Genomic DNA, 12,110 nt, shown 5'->3' on the forward strand with positions numbered 1-12,110 from the left:
AACTGTTTCCTCAAATCAACTTTAATACAAAAATAGGTCAAATAAATATACAGTCGATATACATTATTTACAGTATTCAGTTTTTAACTTTACAGTACTGTATTGATACAACTTCATATTACATAGACTGGAATGTACAACCATAAAAAAGACAAGGTAGTTTTATACTAAATTATACTTCATTTCTTCTTAAAAAACATAAACCATTTTGTTAGCTATTGCACAAGACATGATTTTATATTACAAATAAAAACAAATCTTTTTATTTACTTTTATAACCCTCTTCTGCTATTCTACATTGCTACCACATCACAGCATACACTTTATTATAGAGATACATATACACCAATCCATTTTAAAACCAATAGAATACACCACATTTTTCCATTAAGACCTGCACATTTATTACATAGACACTTATGATGAGTCAACAATGTGCAAAATATAAAACAACTATGTTTCGCATTTTTCAGATTTTTATGTTGAAACCCATATTTCGTTGACAACAACTTGCATATTCAGACACTTTAAACAAGAAAAAAAACGTATTCATATGTAAACGTATATGAATAAAAAGAAATGTATGATCATATTCAACATGTGTTATTAGTGGTTAAGAGGCTAGCAACATACAAATCAGTCTCTTTCCACTTTTGAAATACATTATAGTAGTTATATTAAGTGGACTGTTTTATTTTATGTTATTTGTTTAAAAAAATAACAGCGAAGAAACACCTAACATAACTTAGTGTATCTTTAAGTGTAAACAAATTGAAATTCTTTAATATCTGTTACATGTGGTTGAGATGTTCGGCTACACAACTAAGGGTCTGAGTTTTTTTCTCATGACAAAACACTCATACATGGCGCCACTCCTATAAACAGTTTACAGTACTGTGTTATGATTTAGGTTTATACTCAACGATGTGTGGTTTGTTTATTAATTAGTATATTTCAGAGAGAGTACATACCAACAGTCTATGTTACAGTTCATAAAAACAATTTAAACAAAGTTATGTATCATGTAAAACATGTAGCATAGCAGAGCTTGAATACGATGCATCCTGCTACAAAATAATCGTTCATTTATGTCTGGAGGATTTGGTGTTCATAACATTTGCTATTGTTATGGTTAGAGTCATAAATGTATGTATAGCATTATATAATTGTAGATGAATTGGAATAATAATTTAAATTGAATACTAATATGTAAAGGATATGTAAATATAATAAAAAAAATAAAATTGAGAAACCGAACATTAAAAAACATAAAAACAAACCTAAAAATACGAATAGCGGTGGTGCAGGTTAACTCTAATATAGCTAATGAAAAAATCTACCTTGTCTACTAGTGAAGTGTTTGGTCATATTATTAATTATAGAATCAGTTAATCTGCATTCTCTCATATCAAGGTATTTTAATATAGGGGCAATAGACAGTAATGAGTCAAGTGTCGTATCTTTAACATCACTCAGATTATTGCGGCTGATATAAAGATGATATAGTTCCAACATTAGTTTCCTACTAACACACTCACTTGCCATACTATCTACAGTAGCACCTGATAAATGGCAATCAGAGATATAAAGGTATGTCAGTTTAGGTGAAATAGACAGTAGCATTGCTAGTGACGTACCCTTGACATCACTTAAATTATTTTTGCTGATTTCAAGATGATTTAATTTCAACATTAGTTTCCTACTAACACACTCACTTGCCATACTATCTACAATGTCACCTGATAAACTGCAGTGAGATATATTAAGGTAACTCAGTTTAGGGCAAATAGACAGTAGCATGGCCAGTGAGGTACCTTTAATATCACTCAGATTATTACGTCTGATATCAATCCTATCTATCTCCAACCCAAAATTCATTGCTGATAGAGTATCAACAGTATTCATCAAAGTATCACTTGTTAAACTTGACCTTAAAGAAAACTCATGAAGTCTTGGTGCATTACTTAGTAGATGAATTAGAAATGATGCGGTAATATTTTTACGAGATTCATGAAATTGTTGAATATTGTATTTAAATTGGAATTTTTGTAATTCACTAGATAGACCGTTTACCACATCAACAGTGCATAATTCAACAACTTGTGATAAAAAGCAACTTTCATTTTCTGCAACAAGTACACATTGAGCAATCATTCTCCCAAAATTCTCTGTTAGTCTTTGTTTTGAGTGAGTTTTAACCAACCTACGCCTTTCATGTTCGTATGCCATTTCTTCCATTGACCTTAACTTAAACCTATCCATTGTCAATGTGCTTATGATATCACTATCAGTGACTTCACCCTTATGAGGCATTATGTAATTGCAAACTCTCCTCAAAGAAGTGCATATTTCCTCTATTATGGAATCTTTATCTGGCATTGTACTTGGTAGCTTTGGATGTGAGCTTAAGTGCTGGCTATCATCAGTATCTTTTAAAAGAAATAGAAAACTAAGCATATTATACCTAAATTATTAAAATATATAGTTTACAATATTTAGCAATGTTATTACATATTATTATTATATATGATGAAAAACGAATTACAATTTATTTGTAGAAATCATCCATATGACAATTATATTTTTTTATTAAGACATGACGTTTGCTAACTGACTGACAGTATTGTATCAGAATTTTTAAAAAAGGCTTGAAATTGATTTTATTTTTATAATTGTGATGGTTAAATCAGAGCTTTTGCCAACATTTGATTTAGTGCCTGTTCAATAACATATTTATGTACAGTATAATAATGTATGGTTTACTGTATGGTATAATAACCCATTATTTAAAAAAAATATATATATTTTTACCCAATTTTGTATAATAAGTCATATAAACAATATGTATTTTAATGAATAACAACCCATTATTAATGTACAAAAAATAACAAATTATTACTTTTAATTTAACGTTTTAGTTTTGGAAAAAAATGCTTTAGAATCTGAAATTCATGAAATATAAACCTTTCAGCCTACATTCTGGGCTTCATGATTTTATGAATTGTTTTAAAGTTACAGCTTTAGCTGTAAATGAGTGTTTTGTAATATCTCAGCACGCTAACTAACAGTGACAATGCTTGGTATTTTGTTCATTCCGTTGATTCAATCTCACTGATTGCCTTAGAGTCTATACATTGAATAATATATTTGTCTCAGAATCGAATAACATTTTTATGGGAATTAATATTATGTCTGAGGCAGAAATCATGAAAATAAATAATCTAAAATATTAAGTCGATTATCTCAACTATTAAGTCGCAACCACGACAAGACCAAACTAGATTTGAACTCGTCACTACGGACGAGTTAGGTTATCCGCAGCGCAAACGCCACGTGCACGTCATACGTTAGAATATTGCGCAAAGAAAAACGATTATGACATTGAAACAATTTTAGTGTGCTCTCTATTTTGTGTCACGTCTAAGTATATACAAAATAACACTATACTGTATACGTACTACATTCAGTGCAGAATAGGTGAAAATAAGTGACCAAAGTAATTGACGCCTTTGGACATGATGACGTCATCACAATTTTAAAAATGGTAAATCTTGCGAAAGATAATTGATTGACCTAGACAATATAAAAAAATGGGGGGAAATGGAATACGGATAAGTGGAGATGCGCTCTAATAAATGTGATGAGCTATGACGAAAGAGACAAAAATCCTCTATTTTAAATTCGAGTGGCCATACGATGACGTCACAATGTCCGGTTAGCCATATCGATGCATGATTCGATATCTACAACTCATCTACTTTCAGAATTTGTAATAAGAAATAAAATCCACTATGTAGTTTAGAATCTATGACTGTTTAAAAAAAGGCATAATTTTCACGAATTTTTTAACTTTTTCATCAAAAACTCGCGCAAATTATCCAATTCCATGTGCTCGTATGACGTGATTTTATGTCGAAATTGTTTAAAAGTTGGTAAAATTACTAGAAAAGGCTGGAAAAACATAAATCATGCAAAAAAAAATTGTTTTTAGTGCTATGTGCGCATGTGTGCGCAAAAAATGTGCGCGCGCGTGGGAATTTTTGACATGCTCAAAATGACATGAAACGCATAGAAAATTGATTAGAAATTGATTTTTCTCATTTTAAAATTTTAAACGCGCGTGCGTGCGTAACTTTCTGTAAAACATGCCATTTTCTCTCCATAGAAAGTTAGCGCATGATATAAATTAAACTTTTGCCAAGTTTCAATTTAAATGGTTTAATGATTTTCGATTTAAATTAAATACGCGAAATTCATAAAATCGCGGACGGGACCGAAAACCTTATTACGACATCTTTAGATAGAGGTCAATCTTCTGATAAAGTTATACAATGTTATGTTGAGAAGATTTAGAGATACACGCGCAAAAAAATTCTGGGAAAGAAAGAAGAACATAGAAAAAAAAAAAAAAAAAAGATCCTGACAATAACAAGGGGTTATCCGCCAAGTGCGGATAACCAACTAGATTTGAACTCGTCACTTTGACGAGTTCGGGTTATCCGCGGAAATGCAACATGCACATACGTTAAACTATTATGAACGTCGACAATTATTATGCCATCCTATGACATGCTTCCAGAAAACTGAGGAGCTATAATAGATTCAAAATTGGCATTATTTTGACAATATTTCTAACTTTTTCAACTAAAACGCGCGCAAATGGTATAAATCAACGTGTTCGTATGACGTCATTTTAATTTGAAATGATGTCAATCTTTTTTAAAATGACTAGAAAAGGCTGGAAAATCATAATTCAAGAGAAAAAAACATGATTTTCATGCTCCGTGCGCACCATACGCGTAAATTTTTTCGCGTGTGCGGGAATTTTTGACATGCTTAAAATTTCATGATCAGCGTAGAAAGTTGATTAGAAATTAATTTTGCGCATTTTGAAATTTTAAATGCGTGTGCGCGCGTAACTTCTTGTGAAACATGCCATTTTTAATCCATAGAAAGTTTGCCCTTAATGTGACTTAAATTTTCACCAAGTGTCAATACAAAATGGCTTTTGGTTTATAATCTATGATCAATCATTAAAATTCATAAAATCGCGCGACTCTAACGTCATATAACGAAATTTCTTGCACATCTTCAGCTACAGGTAAATCTTATTACAAAGTTATGCAATCTTATGTTGACCATAATTAGAGATACGCTGCGAACAAAATTCCGGGAAAGAAAGAAGAATAACAAAGAAGATGATGAAGATGAAAAAAAAGATATTTACAATCACAAGGGTTATCCGCAACTAAGATCGTGACAATAACAAGGGGTTATCCGCCAAGTGCGGATAACCAATCAGACTTTAAATAGATTATTTTGTAGTTTTAATCAAGTAATCACTTGACGAAAAAAATAATGTTTTCACTTATAAAATGACAAAATAAATGGTTAAATTCGACCAAAAACCCATTGGCTGGCAGCCAATTTGACCATTTTTTGCTTTAAAATACATTTTTTTAGGTAAATACATTTTTTTTTCGATCCAATTTTTGCTCAAAGTGGATAACTATTAGGTGACATTAAAATAGCATATTCAACAACAAAAATTGTAAGAATTATTTTTTCAGGGGGACAATACAACTTCAAAACAAAAAAACTTTTTTTCTTAATTTCTGTCTTAATTTGTTGCATATTAAACTATGTTATGCTTCATACTTTTAAACTACTACTGTTTATTTATTATTTTTAAATAACATTCTTTGGATTTAATATAATATTTTAAATAAATTTTAAATCTACGAAATAATATAATGGGCTGTTTAGATTTTTGTTTAATATTTCCTTTTACATTAAAACAAATGTTATATTGTTTATTTACAGAATCTGATGAAGTAGTAAGATATGAGTTTTGAGAACATGTTAGGAAATAAAGGGAAATGCCCAAATAAAAAATATTTTTTGTTTATTATACCATTATGGTTTGCTTATGGTATATAATGGATTCGAATAAGAATTATTATTACCTAATACAGAGTGCTTTTTTTGCATACTTCCCATTTTCTCATTGCCATAGTGGCAGATTTAGAGATGGTGAATTATCTTAGTATACCATAATAATATACACAAAATTCATGAATGTTAAATGTTCTTCATAGGATATATTTAGTACTATTTAGTTTTATTAATTATACGTATTTTGTTTTATACCTACATAGATTTCTTAATCTTAAGTCTGCCATCATATTTAATTTAGGTGGGTTGGGAACACTTGTGTAGTTGATTGATTTTATTCTCTAAATACTCTTGATTATTATGTTTTCAGCATGGTATTAATATCGTAAATTACTTACTTCAATTTCAATTTCAATTTCATTTTATTTCGGAAATATCATCCATATAAATAAACTTATAAACCATAAAACTAAACTTAAGTATATAGAATGCTTCTCCATCTACAATACATTTTGGAGTTATGGAGCATATGTTTGCAAACACAACACTTCATTCATTTCATTAAATCATATATACCTACCTATTATTGTTTTGTATCTGGATACAACTGTATTAGTACATAGCAACTAGTAACACTAACAGTAGTGAATGAAGGAACAAGAATGTATAACTTTACACCCACACTAATTATGTGTTCTCTATATATAACTTAAACAAACAAATCTAGTATCGACTACGGTAACATACAATCATTAACTGTATGTTTAACCACAGTCAATACTAGATTTGTTTAATTTATAATTATATTTAATTATTTTATAAATATATTTTTTATATTGTAATAATTCGGATAATTTATTTTAATGTTATTGCACATTTAGAACAGTTTTTTTTTTTTTTTTTTTTTAAAATTGTGTATTGTAAAGTTTAAATGTGAACATTTTTATATTTTTATAATACTGAGATTTCTTTGTAATATAATGCCTTTATCCTTTGGCTAAATTGTCTTTTTATCTTTTTTATACCTGAATAAATAAACAAAATTAAATTAAACATTTAACAACAGAAAATTAATGTACTGTGATAAATAAACTGTACTAACTTACCTGTTTTGGATTTATCATATCTGATTGGTAATTTGGGATGCAGCACAGATTCTCCTAAAAAAAATAATGATAACCATTATGTAGTAATCAAATAATATTATTACTATATGAGAAATTATTATACAGTAGATTTTATAATCACAGATTATAACTATTATTAACTCACCTTGTAATAACTTTGTTTTACTTGCTTTATCCCATTTTATTTCCGAACTGATTGGAAATTCCTCCATTGACTTATACAATTTCCCTTCAGATTTTACTATTTATTAAAATCAAGATAACACCACAATTTAGTATGCTTTACAGAGATTAATTCAGTATAAAACTAATCAGTTTCATAATTCAACATTTAATCAGTAATTGTTGTCAATTAAAATAATTGTCACTTGATTCAGAACTTTGTTTTGGTGCATGCGGTTTTATTTTAGAATTTAGTGACAACTTTATAATTACCACTCAAATAAATTTCTATTTGCTCTGATTTAAAATAACAGTAGATTTATCACAAACTATAATAACTTGACCTTAACCTGACTCACTTGATTTAGAACCGTATGGAAATTCCTTTGTTGAACTAAGCAATACATTATCTGATTCCTCTATTGAAATAAAGATGACAACATTTTGGGATTGCTTTTATGTTACATGTACAACTGTAACAGTAATTATGAGTACAGAGAATAATATGGTAATGTTTTTGCAAAGGGAATAAAAAAACAAAAAAAGGTGTAGAAAATAAAAATTTGTTTTTTTATGTAACACGAAATTTAACACAATAGATTGACAGAGAAGCAAGAGTTAATTAATTAATCCACTTTTTTACACTCAACTAAGTTGCGGATAACCAAAAAAAAAAGATCGTGACAATAACAAGGGGTTATCCGCCAAGTGCGGATAACCAAAAAAAAAAAAGATCGTGACAATAACAAGGGGTTATCCGCCAAGTGCGGATAACCAATTTACTGATTTATTGAAGTAGTCTGGTAGCATGTTATAAAAAACTATTTTTTCACAATTTTGTATTTTCTATACCCACCTTTACTTTAAGATGTATTGTCCCCCCAAAACATGAAAAATAAAGATTAATAAAACTAGATTTGAACTCGTCACTACGGACGAGTTAGGTTATCCGCAGAGCAAACGCCACGTGCACGTCATACGTTAGAATATTGCGCAGAGAAAAACGCTTATGCCATTGAAAAAATGTTAGTGCGCTCTCTATATTTTGTGTCACGTCTAAGTATAAACAGTTTACACTATATATTGTATACGTACTACATACAGTGCAGAATAGGTGAAAATAAGTGACCAAAGTTATTGACGCTTTTGAACATGATGACGTCATCATAAATTTTAAAAATGGTAAATCATGTAAAAGATAATTAATTGACCTAGACAATTTTACAAAATTGAGGAAAATGGAATATGGATAAGTAGAGATGCGCTCTATTAAATGTGATGAGCTATGACGAAAGAGACAAAAATCCTATATTTGATATTGGAGTGGCCATACGATGACGTCACAATGTCCCGTTAGCCAAATGGATGCATGATTCTATATCTACAACTCATCTACTTTCAGAATATGTAAAAAAAAATAAAATTGACCATGTAGTTTAGAATCTATGACTGTTTAAAAAAAGGTATAATTTTGACAAATTTTTGAAATTGTTTATCAAAAACGCGCGAAAATTGTTCAATTCTACGTGCTCGTATGACGTGATTTTAAGTCGAAATTGTTTGAAAGTTGGTAAAATTACTAGAAAAGGCTGAAAAAACAAAAATCAAGCAAAAAAAACATGTTTTTGCCCTACGTGCGCACGCGCGCGTAAAAATATTGCGAACGCGTGGGAATTTTTGAAATGCTCAAAATGACATGAAACGCGTAGAAAGTTGATTAGAAATGGATTTTTTGCAATTTGAAATTTTAAACGCGCGTGCGCGCGTAACTTTCTGCGCAACCTGCCATTTTTAATCCATAGAAAGTTTGCGCTTGATATGACTTAAATTTTCACTAAGTTTCAAAACAAAATTACTTTTGGTTTTTAATCTATGATCAATCATTGAAATTCATAAAATCGCGCGTAACTTACGCTGCGCGACTCAAAATTTATAAAAAAAAGTTTCTTGCACATCTACAGCTACAGGTCAATCTTATGACAAAGTTATACAATCTTATGTTGGCCGGAATTTGAGATACGCTGCGAACAAAATTCGTGGAAAGAAAGAAGAATATAGAAAAACTAGATTTGAACTCGTCACTACGGACGAGTTAGGTTATCCGCAGCGCAAAAGCCAAGTGCACGTCATACGTTAGAATATTGCGCGCAGAAAAACGATTATGCCATTGAAAAAATGTTAGTGCGCCCTCTATTTTGCGTCACGTCTGAGTATATACGGTATACACTATATACTGTATACGTACTACATACAGTGCAGAATAGGTGAAAAGAAGTGACCAAAGTTATTGACGCTTTTGAACATGATGACGTCATAACAATTTTAAAAATTGTAAATCATGCGAAAGATAATTGATTGACCTAGACAAAATAAAAAAATTGAGGGAAATGGAATATGGATAAGTAGAGATGCGCTCTATTAAATTTGAAGAGCTCTGACGAAAGAGAAAAAAATCCTATATTTTATATTCGGGTGGCCATACGATAACGTCACAATGTCCGGTTAGCCATATCAATGCATGATTCGAGAAATACAACTCATCTACTACCAGAATATGTAATTTAAAAAAAGTTCACCACGTAGTTTAGAATTTATGACAGTTTAAAAAATGGTCTAATTTTGACGAATTTTTGAAGTTTTTCATCAAAAACGCGCGCAAATTATCCAATTCTACGTGCTCGTGTGACGTGATTTTAAGTCGAAATTGATTGAAAATTTGTAAATTTACTAAAAAAGACTGAAAAAACAAAAATCAAGCAAAAAAAAGATGTTTTTGCGCTACGTGCGCACGCACGCGTAAAAAAATGCGCACACTTGGGAATTTTTGAAATGCTCAAAATGACATGAAACGCGAAGAAAGTTGATTAGAAATTGATTTTTCGCATTTTGAAATTTTAAACGCGCGTGCGCGCGTAACTTTTTGTGAAATATGCCAATTTTTATCCATAGAAAGTTTGCGCATGATATGACTTAAATTTTCACAAAGTTTCAATACAAAATGACTTTTAGTTTTTATTATATGATCAATCATTGAAATTCATAAAATCGCGCGTAACTTACGCTGCGCGACTCGAAATTCGAAAAAAAAAGTTTCTTGCACATCTACAGCTATAGGTCATTCTTATGACAAAGTTATAGAATCTTATGTTGGCTGGAATTAGAGATACGCTGCGAACAAAATTCGTGGAAAGAAAGAAGAATATCGAAAAAAAAGAAAAAAAAGATCCTGACAATAACAAGGGGTTATCCGCCAAGTGCGGATAACCAACTAGATTTGAACTCGTCACTTTCACGAGTTCGGGTTATCCGCGCAAACGCAACATGCACATACTTAACTATATGAACCTCGACAATTATTATGCCATCCTATGACATGAAATAAATATGTTTACAGTGCTGAATTGTACCTATTATGTAGCACTATAGCATACACCATATTACAGTATTTTACAGAATAAACTGTATATGTTATATACAGTGTAGCATAGACAAAATTACGAGACCCATCTTTTAAATCCAATTATTAACACGATGACATCATCAAATTGACATATAAAGATAACAATTTTAGAAGATAATTATCTAAATAATTACATTAAAACAAATTTGAAGAATTGTGGGCATGTAAAAGTGAGATGCGCTCTCGTTTAAACGCAATGAACTTTTACGCAAGAGATGTAAATGTGACTTTTTGAATTCAACTGGCCATATGATGACGTCACAACATCTGATTGGCAAAATATTTACATGAATTCGTATCTACAATCCAATAGCTTCCAGAAAACGTTTTAATCATGATTATCACTTTTTATTCTGACGAGCTATAACAGATTGAAATTTACAGTAAAGATGAAAATAGGTGACCCACGTTATTTACATTTTTAGGCACGATGACGTCATAAAAATTAAAATATTTTTAACTCATGCGAAAGATAGTTGATTGACCTAGACAGTATTAAAATATCTGAGGAAATGGAGTACGTATAAGCGAGATGCGCGCTATTTAATGTGATGAGCAATAACGAAAGAGTAAAAAATTCTATATTTTACATTCGTGTGGCCATACGATGACGTCATAACATCCGAGTGGTAAAGATTCTGCATGAATTTATATCTACAACATATCTGCTTACATATTAAATTAAAAAAATTGGGGGTCGTGGATGATCCTGAGGAGCTATAATAGATTAAAAATAGGCAAAATTTTGACAATATTTTGTCACTTTTGCAACTAAAACGCGCGCAAATGGTATAAATCAACGTGTTCGTATGACGTCATTTTAATTTGAAATGATGTCAATCTTTTTTAAAATGACTAGGAAAGGCTGGAAAATCATAATTCAAGTGAAAAAACATGATTTTCATGCTCCGTGCGCACCATACGCGTAAACTTTTTCGCGCGCGCGGGAATTTTTGACATGCTTAAAATATCATGATCAGCGTAGAAAATTGATTAGAAATTAATTTTGCGCATTTTGAAACTTTAAATGCGCGTGCGCACGTAACTTCTTGTTAAACATGCCATTTTTAATCCATAGAAAGTTTGCCCTTGATATGACTTAAATTTTCACCAAGTGTCAATACAAAATGACTTTTGGTTTATAATCTATGACCAAACATTGAAATTCATAAAATCGCGCGTAACTTACGCTACGCGACTCTAACGTCATATAACGAAGTTTCCTGCACATCTACAGCTACAGATCAATCTTATGACAAAGTTATACAATCTTATGTTGACAAGGGTGAGTGATATGTGATATGCGTGCAACAAAATTCCGGGAAAGAAAGAAGAACAAAGATGATGAAAAACTAGATTTGAACTCGTCACTACGGACGAGTTAGGTTATCCGCAGCGCAAAAGCCACGTGCACGTCATACGTTAGAATATTGCGCACAGAAAAACGATTATGCCCTTGAAAAAAT

At 30.7% G+C, this 12,110-nt stretch overlaps 1 protein-coding gene across 1 annotated transcript in view; it reads right to left on the bottom strand.

The window, feature by feature from the left end:
* Nucleotides 1-12,110, bottom strand: part of LOC144850962 (uncharacterized) — a 27,405-nt gene continuing 15,295 nt past the window's right edge. The window contains exons 10-13 of the mRNA XM_078708484.1: nt 7,544-7,603; nt 7,168-7,263; nt 7,002-7,055; nt 1-2,429 (exon numbers count right to left, since the gene is read on the bottom strand). Of these exons, the coding sequence (XP_078564610.1) occupies nt 1,324-2,429; nt 7,002-7,055; nt 7,168-7,263; nt 7,544-7,603 (1,316 nt within the window). The 3' untranslated portion in view covers nt 1-1,323. The remainder of the gene's footprint in view (nt 2,430-7,001; nt 7,056-7,167; nt 7,264-7,543; nt 7,604-12,110) is intronic.

Source organism: Antedon bifida, chromosome 8 (genome assembly GCF_963402885.1).
Source record: "Antedon bifida chromosome 8, ecAntBifi1.1, whole genome shotgun sequence".
NCBI classification, from domain to species: domain Eukaryota; kingdom Metazoa; phylum Echinodermata; class Crinoidea; order Comatulida; family Antedonidae; genus Antedon; species Antedon bifida.